Source organism: Tauraco erythrolophus, chromosome 10 (genome assembly GCF_009769465.1).
Source record: "Tauraco erythrolophus isolate bTauEry1 chromosome 10, bTauEry1.pri, whole genome shotgun sequence".
NCBI classification, from domain to species: Eukaryota; Metazoa; Chordata; class Aves; order Musophagiformes; family Musophagidae; genus Tauraco; species Tauraco erythrolophus.
The window spans coordinates 6121559-6136228 of NC_141474.1; the positions used below are offsets into that span (position 1 = coordinate 6121559).

The 14670-nt window shown below is 54.8% G+C and overlaps 1 protein-coding gene across 1 annotated transcript in view; it reads left to right on the forward strand.

Annotated features, from left to right (window-relative positions):
- CACNA1E (calcium voltage-gated channel subunit alpha1 E) overlaps positions 1-14670 on the forward strand; it is a 107672-nt gene that overhangs the window by 81349 nt on the left and 11653 nt on the right. The window contains 14 exon segments of the mRNA XM_086617853.1: positions 1092-1188; positions 2517-2677; positions 3100-3237; positions 3817-4018; positions 4218-4382; positions 4813-4923; positions 6040-6132; positions 6134-6163; positions 6165-6335; positions 6537-6602; positions 8485-8576; positions 9045-9210; positions 9397-9524; positions 12243-12339. Of these exon segments, the coding sequence (XP_086473979.1) occupies positions 1092-1188; positions 2517-2677; positions 3100-3237; positions 3817-4018; positions 4218-4382; positions 4813-4923; positions 6040-6132; positions 6134-6163; positions 6165-6335; positions 6537-6602; positions 8485-8576; positions 9045-9210; positions 9397-9524; positions 12243-12339 (1717 nt within the window).

Consider the following 14670-nt stretch of genomic DNA (forward strand, 5'->3'; position numbering starts at 1 on the left):
GTTGCATTAACCCTTGTAAAAGAGCAGTGTAATTTGCCGTGTCTGTTGTTCTAAGTCATTTCCTTGATATTTTTTGAGGGTGCCCAGTGGATACAAACCATGCCACCTTCACCAGGACCTCTCTGCTCCATCCTGGGATCCAGCCCACGGGCTTTAGTTAAAAGACAAGAAAAAAAACCTCATATTGTGGTTGGGAGTAATCACCATATTCAAGGAACGAAGGTCAAGAGGGTTCTTAGCACTGCTTTTCTAGATAATCCTAATAGTAAGATCTGCCTCCCTCAACTGACTTGGGGTGGAGGCAAGCACTGTCCTGATCTGGAGAGGGAAGGCTGAGACTCTGTGAGATGGAAGACCAAGTTGGGTAGCACTGATGGAACAAGGCAGAAAGCTGTAGGAGACAACACTTGTGCAAAGAAACCTAGCACAGGGCAGGTGCCAAATGTGACGACTGTGAATCTTGAGTTTAGACCAGGACAGAATATTCTTGGTGAGAGACCTGCATGTAGACTCCACTGAGGGCATCCCCCTCGTTTTATCGTGAGTCCCTCGCAGCCAGTAACAATGGAAGAAAATAATTTGCAAAGGTCATGGCCTTTTGCAAGCCCCGCCTGCCAATGGCACTTGCCTGTGGTAGGAAACAAACCTCCTGGCCCCGTGGAGCAGCCTGGCTCAGGGACACGGGGCAGAACAGTGTGGCACAGAGCCCTTCGGGCAGCTGCCCTTGCGCGGGGAGAGCGTTGCGTCGCCTGCCCTGGCCCTGCCATCACGACAAGAGGGTTTGCTAAGGTTGCTGCTCCCCCAGCAAGGCGGAAAGGTCCTGATCCCCGGGAGGAGAGGGTTGATTTATTTTCCATCTGCCAGCACATGCGTTGGAGGAGACTCGGTTGGGTGGGCTGAGCACTCAACGGTCACACGTTTGTGATCGCTGGCCCCCATGGTGGCATATGGCCCTCTCATTCTCATCTTCATGCATGCTGGGGTGGGTGTCAGCTGTTGAGAACCCCCCCAGAGCATCCAGCCCCGGGTCTGCAAGTTTATTGTCTCTCTCTTTTGTTTTTGGGTGCCTGTGCCTCCCTCTGACGCGGTAGGACCAACAAGGGCCGGGATATCAAGACCATCAAGTCTCTCCGTGTGCTACGGGTCTTGAGGCCCCTGAAAACCATCAAGCGACTGCCCAAGCTGAAGGTAATGACCAACATCTCCTGCCTTATGTCTGTCTTCTCCAGCACGGACCAGTTGGTGCAGGGACCACGTGCAGCGATGTTCTCATGAGCGATGCATGAGTAGTTTTCAAAGCATTTGCTGTGTTTTAGGAGCCCGGTTTTCAAACGCGACGCCCTTCAAGCTGCTGCACATCTGGGGCTGGAGTGGGCATGAGGCAGCAAAGCCCAGGTTTTTTCCCAGTAACACAGGCTGCCTCAGGTTTGGGAGAGCTCAAATCTCTTTCCGAGGTTCATTATCTTTCCTACCAGAGCAGCTTGCAAACAACCCAGGATTGTGTGTGCTCTGCTGTCATGGTGTTGCACTGGAGGGGAATTTCCCAGCTGAATAGAGGGATTACTTATGCAGCACAGGCTGGATTATGGATTTCCCTACTTTAGCCAATGGGGTAAAGAGCCAAAAAGGAGTAAGAGACTGAGGAAGCCCCGAGTTTTTCTCGCAAAGGTTTATTTGGCTGATGGACGAGGCCCAGGGTGGCACCCCCGAGACACAGGTTTTGACCCTAGCTTTTCTTCCAGATCAGTGGGTGGATTCAGCCCATGTCAGTTCATTTCTGGACACCTCTGCCCCCATCACAAAGCAGGGATAGGGACATTCCTCTCTTTCTTAAAGCACTGTGAGAACTTGGGCTGAGGGCACAGCCTGGGGAGGTGCTGCTATTGCTGGCAGAGGTATTCACTCTGCCGTGTTCTTCAGGGGGATGTGAACCAATGAAGTGTTTGCTAATTGGTCCTGAGCGCTGCTAATTGCATTATTAGGGTGGTCCTCCATCTGCTACCCTGGTTGCAGAGAACATTGAGCGTATAAATATCCATCTCTGCTGCTGTCTGAGGGGCTGCTCAGGCTCTACGAGGAAATGGTCTCAAGTTGCACCGGGGGAGGTTTAAATTAGATATTAGGAAAAAATTCTTTACTGAAGGAGTGGTCAAACATTGGAACAGGCTGCCCAGGGAAGTGGTGGAGTCGCCATGTCTGGAAGTGTTCAAAAAACATGTAGATGTAGCATTTCAGAACATGGTTTAGTGGGCATGGTGGTATCGGGTTGGCGGTTGGACTTGGTGATCTTAGAGGTCCTTTCCAACCTTAATAATTCTATGTGTGTTCTGGGGGTACTCCAGGTGTTAAACTTGCTCATAAAACAGCCCTTTGCCTGGGAGAAAGCCCAGCTCCTTCCTCCTTTCCACCCCAGGAGTGGGAAATGTCTTTCCCCCATGGCAGTCTTGAGGAAGGTTTTGGTCCTGCCTTTTGCCAAGGCCGTTGGTTGCCCAAGGTGAGTAATGCCCTCCTTGCAGGCCGTCTTCGACTGCGTGGTGACTTCCCTCAAGAACGTCTTCAACATCCTCATCGTCTACAAGCTCTTCATGTTCATCTTTGCTGTCATTGCCGTCCAGCTCTTCAAGGGGAAGTTTTTCTACTGCACTGACAGCTCTAAGGACACAGAGAAGGACTGCATGTAGGTGCACCGTTCAGTAGGTCTGATGCTGCTGACACCTCTGGCAAAGGCAGGGTGCTGGGTAATGTCGTCTTTGGGTTCTCAGTTAAGTCCCTTGGTTGTGACTCATTCTTGGCTGTAGCCTCTTGGAGCAGACAGCATGGGCTGAGCCCTGTCTGCGTCGCGGTCAGTGCTGTGCATCCTTGCATGGGGCATGGGACGCAGAGCCCCATATTTTGCTCCTGTTCTCTTTCCTCCTTCTCTCTCACCCTCTCCGCTTCCCCCCAGGTGTTGTCCAGCCTCCCCCCATTTCTTCCTCCAGTTCTACAGGAGGAGTGGTGTCCCCTGCACCGCACACACACTCTGCCCCCAGGGTTTAAAGCCACTGTCTTGTAGTCTGGCAGTGTAAAAACCAATGTCCCTACTCTCTCCTGACCTTGCAGAGGGAACTACGTGGACCATGAGAAGAACAAGATGGAGGTGAAGTGCCGGGAGTGGAAACGCCATGAGTTTCACTACGACAATATCATCTGGGCTTTGCTCACCCTGTTCACTGTCTCCACCGGCGAGGGTTGGCCCCAGTGAGTATTCTGCTCCATCCTGCTTGAATGGGGGTGGGCATATCCCCAGTTGGAGTTGTGGGGTTAATAACTGGCTACGCCCAGGTGGGACTGAGAGAGAAACTGCTGGGCAGGGAGGAGGAGAGGAAGGGTGAGAAACTGTCAGGACAAAAGAGCTTTACCCTGGGGAGGGTGGCTGGGGTTAGCTTCTTCCTTAGGGAGGAAATGGTGGATAATCCCTTCTTCTGCCTGGCCCTGAGGTATATTTCTGCTTGATTTTGGAGAAGACCATAAGATCAGCCCTTTCTTCATGCTCATGTGAGTTTGGGCGATTTTTTTTTTTTTTTTTTTTTTCTGTACATGGAGCACTGGAAAATCTCTTTTCCATCAGGGGCACAGGCAAAGGAGGGTAAGCCAGGCTGTTGCCACTTAGAAGGGCCAACCTTCTACAGGAGAATAAGACAGAGGTTTATCTTATCATCGTTGCAACTGCGGATAGATAGAGCCGGCTGTACAAAGGAGGTCTCATGAGACATGCTGTGTGGTGGCAGTCCTGATGGGCATATCTCCGGTTGCTTTTCTCTGCCTGTCTGCCCACAGGGTGCTGCAGCATTCGGTGGACGTGACAGAGGAGGACCGTGGGCCCAGTCGCAGCAACCGCATGGAGATGTCCATTTTTTATGTCGTCTATTTTGTGGTCTTCCCTTTCTTCTTTGTCAACATTTTCGTGGCTCTCATCATCATCACGTTCCAAGAGCAAGGAGACAAAATGATGGAGGAGTGCAGTCTGGAGAAGAATGAGGTACAGTCTGGGGACGGGGAAAAAGAATGTTTTTATGGGTTTTCTGGGGTAACAGGTGGGGTTTGGGAGCCTGGAGCTCCCCAGGCGTAAGAAACCCGTGAGCCACCTGCCTGCCCAACCCATGAAGGGAAGAAGTGTGACAGCCACCGTTCCCCACATTACCATCGGCCAGGGTCTGATGCACGTTGGTTTATTCCAGAGGGCCTGTATTGACTTTGCCATCAGCGCCAAGCCCCTCACGCGGTACATGCCCCAGAACCGGCACACCTTCCAGTACCGGGTCTGGCACTTTGTGGTCTCCCCGTCCTTCGAGTACACCATTATGGCCATGATAGCGTTGAACACCGTGGTGCTGATGATGAAGGTGAGTCGATCAGGGTGAGCCTGTCCTGTTTGGGGTGATGGGGAGAAGGACGATCGGTCAGGATGGGACCAAAGGGTATTTTGGTTGTTTCTAGGAGATGCTTTGAGACAGAGTCTGAGCATGCATTCCCTTGGCATAATCGCTTGGAACACCACATGCCCCAAACTGGAGCTGCGATCTTCCCTAAAGCAGATGACCCGAATGATCTGGATCTCATAACTATTGCAGAAAGATCTAGATTTACTCTGTGCTTCCTTCTTAGAAGCAGTGGCAGCTGTCATGGGAGAGGGGTGGAGAGGGGAAGGAGGAGATGGTTTTGAGGCACCCAGGGCAAGGAGCATGGGCCACCGCAGGTCTTCCCTGGGATGGTCATCAGCCAAGAGGCTAGCAGGCTCCCTCCTGGCTAGCGATGTCTCTCTCTTTTCATCAGTACTACTCTGCTCCGTACACCTATGAGTTGGCCCTGAAGTACCTGAACATCGCGTTCACCATGGTATTCTCCTTGGAGTGCGTCCTCAAGATCATCGCTTTTGGCTTCCTGGTGAGTGGCTGCTCCTGTTCGCGACGAGGGTGTTAATTTGGATGTTGGCAGCACACAGATCACAGGGGGAAGGTGTTAATAATGTGAGGTTGTAGCTGTTTATTTTGGGTCCCAGCCTAAGAGCTGCTTTTAGGTTGGAATTGCTCCTTTGGTTCTCATTAAACTTCCCACTGCTGGATGCTGGTGGGGGAAGCCACACCATTCCTTTACTTTTTGACTTGCTTCTGCACTCTGGTGCATGGACCACGTACGTGCCGCGCAGCCACTCTGCTAAAGCCAACTGCTGCCGCCATCATGCTGATGTCTGTCCTTGTCCCCGGGAGACACGAGATGCTGGTGCATTGCTGTCCTTGGGCTATATCAGTTGGACCAGACCTGAACAGCAGTGAGACCTCCCAGCCTAATTCACAGTCCTCAGGTTCTCAGCTGCTATTTAAGATTTGAAGCCATGGACTGCCTTTTCTTCAGCTACGCTTTGCTGCTTAGGAGCAACTCTTGGATTTCCTCTTTTATAGTTTCTTTCCTGTTTCTAACCCATACTGGGAGATGAGGTCCACCTCATCTGGTGGCCCACCTCATCAGCCATCATCCTCCTCATCTGGTGGTCCACTTCATCAGCCATCATCCACCTCATCTGGTGGTCCACCATCATCATCTGATGAAGTCCACCTCATCAGTCATCTTCCCCGGTCCCAGTGGGCCAGCTATGGTCAGGTCCATTCTTGCACCAGCTGCTGCACAGCAGCAGGAGCTGAAGAGGGTCCAGGTGCCCACAAAGAGGAGGGCAAAGCAGCCTTGTGGCTGTGAAGGTCAGCGTGACGAGCCTTCACAGCCTGTCTGGGGCTGGCTGTGGCTGCTTTTCGCACTCCCATTGACCAAGGTGGCCTGTTGGACATGTGAGTCATCTCCCAGGAGAAGCTGCTCACCGCAGACACATTCAGGTCTGCCACTGTCTCAGACGCGGGATGATGCTCCAGACTGTGGCCGCATACAAATGGGTGGCAAAGTCTCTTCCACCACCGTTATTCACGAGCGGCCTGGGCCCGTGGCCCAGCGCCCTTTGCACCTGCCATCCCTGAGCTCAAATCCACGTTCCTTCTCTCCTTCCTTTTGCAGAATTATTTCCGGGACACCTGGAACATCTTTGACTTCATCACCGTCATCGGCAGCATTACGGAGATTATCCTGACGGACACCAAGGTGAAGCAGGGGCTGGGAGCAGTGGGGTGTAGTGCTGTGGGCTGGGGGGGCTCCCACCTCCCTTTGACCCTCTCATCTTCTCCCAGCTGGTGAACACCAGCAGCTTCAACATGAGCTTCCTGAAGCTCTTCCGAGCTGCTCGGCTCATCAAGCTGCTGCGCCAGGGTTACACCATCCGCATCCTGCTCTGGACGTTCGTGCAGTCCTTCAAGGTAAGTCACAGGTGACCTGGTCTCCTCCCAGGCCACAGTGCTGGGGTGCTGCTCCCCAGTGCGGGCTGTTCCCAAGGTCTTGTTGACTTGTTGGCTTGTAGGAGAGACAGATGGGCACAGCTTCCCAGCTCGCTGTGCTTCTTGTGCTCCTCTGGAGCTGGACCTGTGCTCAATGAGATGATTCATCTGCTTCTCTTGCAGGCCCTCCCCTACGTCTGCCTCTTGATCGCCATGCTCTTCTTCATCTATGCGATCATTGGGATGCAGGTGAGCACGGGCGTCTTGGTGTGCATCCCTCTGGCACAGACAGGCTGGAGCAGCGTGTCCTCAGCATTACGCACATCAGGCAGCCTTGTGCCTGCCTGTCATTGCTTCACTCGGTCACGGTGTCTGGGAAGGTCCCGAGGGTGGAACGCTTGTTTGGGAGCTGCAGAGCTGCATGCCCTGGGGGAGCTGCCACAAGCTTGTTCAGTCAAGCTCCGCAGCTGCCTTCTCTGCTTGTACCCACTGAGATGTGGCCTTGGGGAATCACCAGGGCATCCTGTGCGGCAGCTGCTTTCAAATCACCACCCCTTCATTTCATAAGCACTTTAATTTTAGAGGTGACATCCCATCTCCAACCCCTTAGCAGTCCCCAGAGATTGAGTTCATGCCTGAGGGACCTGGTGAGCAGCCTTCTGCCTTTCCCATTGACCGGCTGAATTACGGTTGTGATCCCTGCAGCCCAGCATCCACCTAGTCCCTCTGCGTCGGGACAGTCCCGTGGTCTGCCTGGGCTCCTGCAATGACCTACCAGAGGGGTGGGAGGTCTGCAGAGCACGGGAAGACATGGAGCTTTCCAGGCTCCAGCTGATAAATCAGAAGCGCGTGAGCTGAAACCCTCAGCTCTGCACGTGCCACGGGGCTGGCTCGGTTCTGCGCTGACTAAATCCCACGCTGAAGATCTGACAAAGCATCTTCAACAACGAACGCTGGGAATCCGGAGCCACCCGATGAGCGAGCCGCCGCGGTACCCGCCGCCGTTGTCCACCATGTGCTGGCGGATTTTTGGGGGGCAGCTTTTGGGGCAGCGTGGTGGGCTCCCGCTCAGGCTGCCTGGCAGCGCCGGTGTTTAGTCTCTTCCACCTCCTCTCTCCCACCTCGAGAGTCGCGTGGCTGGTTTTGGCCGCTCTGTCCTACCCATCTCGGCACCAGCTCCAGGTGTTCACCGCGCTCAACAACCACCATCTGACTCAGCCCCACCCCTCCCCGCTGTGTGGTAGTATTTGATTTATTTTAATTATTTTTTTTTAACACCATTGTGAACAAATCCCCGAGCAGTAAAGTCTGGGGGCGTTATTTGAGCAAAATAGCTGGAGGCAGAAAATATTCTACAATTACACATTCCAAAAAACCCGTGCAGGGAAAAAAAATACTCTGCAGTTAGTGTATTTTTAGGTTCACGGAAAATGGAATAAATATTTAACAGGAATAACGGCACATTTTACTTCTTTGAGGCACTTTACGAAGATTGTTATGTCCTACCACAGCCTTGGCCATGGGTCTTTAGTAGGATATTGCCCACGTTTGGGGCTTTGTTGCCTCTTTTGGCCCTGGGGATAGTAGTCCCCTGTGTCCGGCCATCCGCCGTGGCTTAGCAGTCAGTCTGTCCCTCCCTGGCTGAGCCCTTCCCCACCCTGCTAGCACGGCTGTGCCCAGCCCCACCATCACGGACCCTTTCCCCGCCAAGGGAAAAAGCTCCTGGGAGTTTCCAGGAGCGTGAGCCAGCACCCACCCAGGGTGCTGCGACTCGTCCCTGCGCCTCCAGTGCACTCAGGACCACCAGGTGCCGTGTGGTGCTCAAAAACTGCCTGTAGCACAGCAGAGGGATGGATGTGGAGAGGTTAGGCTTGGTTGATCCCAGGTCCTCCGTGCTTCTCTTTCCATGGCAGCTCAGCCTCTCGCAGTCTTTGCCGCCCACTGCCCGTCGCCACCGAGGAGAGGAGGGTCTCCTTCCCAATGGCTCCTCAGTGTGCTCTTGCTGGGGTGCTTTTCCATGGGGGATTGCGCAGAGAGGGAAGATCTTGGCTGCTCTGGGGTGAGGATGATGAACATCCCTGGCCAACGAGCACCTGCCTGAATAGCTGAGCCCTTTTTCTCCCTCCCGTAGGTTTTTGGCAATATCAAACTAGATGAGGAAAGCCACATTAACCGCCACAACAACTTCCGCAGCTTCCTGGGCTCCCTCATGCTCCTCTTCAGGTGAGCAACATAAGAAACTCCTTTGGTGGTGTTTTCAGCTCCTTTGGTGGTGTTTTTGGGTGCAGGCGTGCCAGGAGCCGGGCTGGGCGGGTTCTCACTGCAGGCTGTTTGGTGGAGGTCAACTTTTGGTGCTAGAGAGCACCTGGGCAACACATGGCCACAGGAGCACAGGAACTCCTGTTTTTTTCCACCCTGCCCCAAAAAGGATGGCTATCTCCTTGCTCTTTGGGCAGGCTGGCTCGGGGGACTTGGTCCCCCGTGCCAGTAGCTACACCCTGACATGACTGCACTCAGGTGGGTCCAGCTTGGTTGGTGCTGACCCAGCACCTCATTCCTCTGCACGCCGGGGACATGCTTAATTCGTGGAGGGGGTTGCATAGCTTCTTGGGAGGTTTCTCCCGGGAACATCCTGCTGCGGCTCTGTCCTGTGCCACCGTGAGCTGCTGAGCATGGCTGCGTTGGGCGCAGGAGTGCCACGGGAGAGGCATGGCAGGAGATCATGCTGTCGTGCTTGGAGGGCAAAGGCTGCGAGCCGGACACGACGGCGACATCGGGGCAGAACGAGAATGAGCGCTGCGGCACCGACCTGGCCTACGTTTACTTCGTCTCCTTCATCTTCTTCTGCTCTTTCCTGGTGAGTTCCTCCCCACTGAGAGCCTCGGTGGTCCCTTTTATCAACCCCTCAGCTTGCACCTCCACCATAGGGTCATCTGTCGTCTTCCAGCTTCCCATGATTACCCTTCCTTCTCTCTCTCCCTTCCCTTCTCTGCTCCCTCTCCCTCCACTTTCCTTTCTCTCCGCCTTTTTCCCTTTCACTTAGATGCTCAACCTGTTTGTGGCGGTCATCATGGACAATTTTGAATACCTGACTCGGGATTCCTCCATCCTTGGGCCTCACCATCTAGATGAGTTTGTCCGGATCTGGGCAGAGTATGACCGAGCAGCGTGGTATGTAGCCAGCTCCTTCTCTCCCAAGTGGCCTCTCAGAGCTGGTTCTAAGCAGGTGCCTCTGTGTTCCGCTGTTGGAAACCGGCCGTGATACGTGGGACAGTCAGGGAAGGGCTGCTCTCGCTTGCGGTCGTTACAAGGGCAGCAGCCAGTTCCTACGATGCCACCAGGCACGAGTGTCTTGGGTGATGTTCACAATTTGCCACAGTGTTTATCCTGAGTGCTGGAGGTTCCTGATCTTCCCCTCCTCCCCGGCCAGCAGGCAGGTCCCTCTCAGCCTCCTTCCCTGTCCTCGTGTGCCAGTTGGGTACCTCTGCCCTGAGGTACCACCGCCTGGTCCCCAGCACCCACAGCTCTCCAGCAGAGCAGGGCTGAGCATGTCTCCATGGGGAGAGAGAGACCCTCATGTCACTGGGGGCTCCTGCCAAGTCACCTGTGGAGGACCTAGTTTGGAATGCGTTTGATGGGCTTGGGGAATAGTGTTCCTGTGCTGGCCAGCCCGCTCACCCCTCCGGAGACAGGAGGACTTTGTTTCCTGTGCTCACGCCTTTGCTCACAAGGACCCCGGCCAACAGTGCTCCCGCTCGCAGGCAGCAGCCTGTCCTCAGCGATGGGGTGGGTTCACAGCGGCCATGTGGAACTAGATGATGTTTAGGGTCCCTTCCAACCCAAACTGTTCTTTGATTCTATATATACCCTGGGTGGCCAGGCTTTGGCTCTGCTCCCGCTGCTGCTGCAGAGGAGCTGCTCTCCACCACTCCCACCAGCATTGTCTGGGGCAACCCTAGGGCAGCGTGGAGCCCTTGGCAGCTCTGGGAGCATGTTTGCCCTACGCTCATTCCCAGCTCCATGAGGGCATCTCGTGTGGCGCCTTCCTCCCTCCCTCAGCCCAGGGGCAGCCTCTATTGAGCCATGACCCCCCACCCCTGTGATGGGGAACATGGGCCATCTTAGCTCAAGAGCCCTTGGCAGCTACACGTGCTCCCTTTGGAGACTCTTCACCTCCACTGCTCATGTCCCACTTCTCAAGAGACCAGCTCCAGCCAAGATAATTTTTTATGCCTAATACCATCAGCTCCTGGCATAGTTTCCTCCACTGTTTCTGTCCAGCCCTGTGCAGCTCAGTGCTGGCCAGGTTCCTCCTCCAGCACCCTTGCTGCTATGCAGAGCCCCCATGAGTGGGTGGGTTTGCCTGTTAGTGGGCAACTGTGCCTTGTGCAAGGGGGAGAGGTCAGCATGGGTGAGTAGATGTCCTGATGGACAATCAGAGAAGGGAGAAGAGGTGAGAGCAGTGAAACACCCAGCTGCTTGGTGTGGGGCTTCTCGCCAGTGGCTTTTGGGAAGGATTTCTTCACACCAGGCACTTCATTAACTCTCACCCCCCCGTGTTGGTGGCCTGGGTCTGCAGGACAGTCACTGGAAAAGCACTTGAACTGTCCTATCGATGTCATGCACCTCTCTGATTCTTGAGCAAGCCGTGCTCTCTCATCATGATACATAGCCAGTGGTTAGGGGAGGTGCACAGGAGCTGGTGGTGCTGGGCCTGTGGGGGCAGTCCTGGCGCCCACTGCTGGGTGAGGAACGGGTGAGTACATCCAAACGGGTCCCACCACCTGAGTGGGGCAGCAGTTCTGCATCCTGACACCGACACCATCACGTGAAGGTCTTGCAGGAAGACTGCTCCATGCCTGGGGAGGGGCTCAGGGATGGGTTTTGCCCAGGTGGTTGGGTTATCTCTGGCCAGTGATGGAGAGGGCATGGGAGAAGAGCAAGGAGAAACCAGAGGCAAAGGTGCTGGGTAGGATGGTAACGCTGATCTTTGCCTCCTTGTGTGGTTTCCCTCCAAGCTTGTCCAAGGATGCCCAGGAGGCTGCAGCATGCTGCACCTCAGCACTTCCACCCCACACGGTCCTGCTTCCCGAAGGGCTCTGCTCTGGCGTGGAGTGGGGAGCTCAGCATCCGATGGCCCCCGTGCCCTCTCCTGCCAGCTCTCCGCCTCGACGGCTTCCTTATTCCGGCCAGTGCAGGAAGGATACAGGCCGTATCCTGCCATGATCACACCCAGGCCTGGGGAGATGTGCTTCTGTGGGCAAGGAGGGGTGTGTGTATGGCAGGACTTGCTTCTAATAATGTGTACCCTTGGCAGAGCGTGGTCTGGTGGTCAGAGCACAGGACTGGCCCACGAGAGACCCAGGTGCCAGTGCCAGAGCCACCGGTCACCAGCTGGTCACATTATCTCTCCCCGTCTCAGGTTCCCCAGATATTGGAGATACAAGTGACTCAGCTGCCAACCTCTTTGGGAGCTTGTGAGGACCAGAGAGTTGATTGTGCAAGGGCAGGCTCTCTGGTGATGTGATGGCACCTAGCTCCATCTGAAGGGCTCGTGGTGGCTAGAACCCAACCAAGCTGCAGTCTCACCTCCTCTAAAGTCCCAGCCCTCTCCCATCAGACGTAGGTGTCCAGGGGCATGATGAGAAAGAGCGATGGGGTGGTGTTCACCACCAAAACTATCCTCCTCCGGGGTCGAGATGGGTCAGTATGAGGTATGAGCTGACTCAGTGGAGAAGGCAGTAGTTGATGCTCACAGCTTTCACCTCTCTGGGTCCGACAGAGCCAGGAGGAGAAGACCCGTGCACCCCCGGGGTGGGGTTCTTAAGTTCTCCATCCTCCCCTCCACCTTCTCAGTGTCCTATTAACCCACCTGTGCTTCCTTTGCAGCGGCAGGATCTCGTATAAGGATATGTACAAATTAGTACGGGTGATCTCGCCTCCTCTGGGCCTAGGAGAGAACTGCCCCTACAGGGTGGCGTGCAAGGTTTGCCTCCCAGTCCTCCGCCACAACCTGGCCACGGGACGCACCATCCACCCCTCCTTCCCCCCACCCCCCCACCACCACCACCACCCCTGCTCCACCGCCACCGCGCCTCCCGAGGGAACCCTGACGTTGCTTTCCTCCGAGTTTAAAGAGGTCCATGGCCTCCCAGAGCCAGCAGCTGGCCTCCTCGAGGGGGAGTATGAGTTGGGCCAGGGTGGGTTTCCATAAATTGTGTGTCCCCCACCCCCGGCCAGCCCCTCACCCCGGCTCCGTTGGCGTGGAGAGCACCTGAAGGGCACCGGGCCAAACGCCACCGTCCCTGCTTGGCTTCTCAGAGTCTCCTCAGGAGGTTTCTTTGAGGGGTTCAGATATGGGTTACTCCTGGGGAGGGAAGAGGGGAGAGCAAAGGCAGGAGGATGGCGGGGACTTGGCTGTTGCTTTGGAGAGTGAGGACTGGGGGGAGGATGAGGAGGCCAGGGAGACCCCTGACTTTGGGGGACACCGTGCAGTGCCCAACAGGCTCTTCTGCAAGCGTGGCACTCGGAGGACACACGACCGCCTCTTGGGGAGCAGGACCCTTGCTAGTCTTGCCTTTGACTTGCTGGATGTGCTGGGAGCAGGTGGCACCTGGGCACATCTCTGGAGCTCAACAGCTCTAATCCCTCTACTTGAGCCGAGCTCCTAGCTCCATGAGTCTACGGCAGCGGTTTGGCCTCCTTGTGTCTCTCCAACTTGCATGAGTTTTTTAAAATTTTATTTTTGGGGTGACAGTTGAGCAAAATCCTACACCTGCCATCTTCTCCAAAGTGCCACGACACCCGTGGCACAAAATGATGAACCACAGAGCTGTCTCCTCACTCTGCATCCCTCACGGCATCTGAGGAGATGTGGGAGGGAAGCTCAGATGCCCTCAGCCTGTGATCTTGGCACTGCAGGGGAAGAGGGTCCCTTGACATGGCATGTTGTAGCTGCCTCCTTCTCCCTGCCCCATTGGAAACACTTCTTCCAGCCAGCATCCCTGGAGCAGGTCTGTCACCCTCCACAGCCGGTCGTGGGGATGATGCACATGTTTGAAATCTTGAAGTAGACCACCAGAAGCGAAGCAGAGCAAGCAAGACAAGACCTGGTCATCTCATTTAGGAAGAGGTGGTTAGAGATAGGAGATCTCTTACAAGAATCTCAGATGGCTCATCTGCTTGAGGAGGGGCTCCTTGCAGCCTTCCCATGCTTCTCTGTTGCATCCCTGGCAAAGGACGGCAGCTTTGCTGAGGGCACTTGCTCAGGCCCCCATGGACAGAAGACACCTTCAGGAGAAATTTCTGGTCTTTCTCGATTGACATCAGGGCTTCACTGGCAAATGCTGCTCTCCTAAACTGGATCACCTGATGCTCGGAAGGGTACCTGTAACGCTTCCTGGGAAGAGGGAGCTCTGCAGTAGCCCAGGCTTTCTCCTGACTCCGTGGGATGGACAGAGCAGTGAAGGTGGAGAAACTCAAGGGGACGTGGTGGCAGATAGAGCAAGACCAGCTTCTGCTGTTGTGTGAGGGAAACCATCCTTGTTCCTTCCTTGTGTACCTTGGTCTCTTCTTCTTTGCGCACAGGGCGTTTCAAGGACAAGAGAGACTTTCGGGGATTCCTACTGCCCTGGAACAATTCCCAAAAGGCAACTGATGAAGGAAGAAAACACATGTGGTTGTTGCGTCTTGCCACGACTGTCTAGATCCCAAAACGAAACAAACACCAACATGTTTATGGAGTGGTGGACAAGGCTGCTTGGGAAGAGGTGGTTCTTGGCCAAGTTCAGGATGTGGCATAGTGGTGCAGCACGGTATGGAAGCATACCCGCTAGGCCATCCGCAGGTAGGCTAACAAAGGGGTACTGTCGCAGGAAGACTTCTCATGGATGTCCAGCAAGCTCTGTCCTTGTGCTGGGGAGAGCAGGTCTTGTAACCAAATCTTGCTGGGACTGTATCCCAGCAGCCTTCTCCACTCCTTGCTAATATCTCTGTCTTTCTTCACCTCCCCAACTTCTAGCAGTCATGCAAAAGGGAGCCAAGGCATCACTTTTGCCCCCTAAAAGTAGCCCTTGAGATGGTCATGGGTCAGGCAAATGCTCTACAGATGTTCATGTCCCTGTGGACATCTGTTCCTGAATCTACTCTGACATCACTTGCTATTCTGGTGCTCTGTTCCCAACAGCCTGGTATGGCACAGTCCCTATTTCTTAACCACAGGAGTACAGATGTCCTCCAGATTTCTCCCCCCATCACTCACAGGGTTCTCCCGGAGCACCAGGACTGAGCCATTAGTGCCTGGTGGTTTTATAGGCCA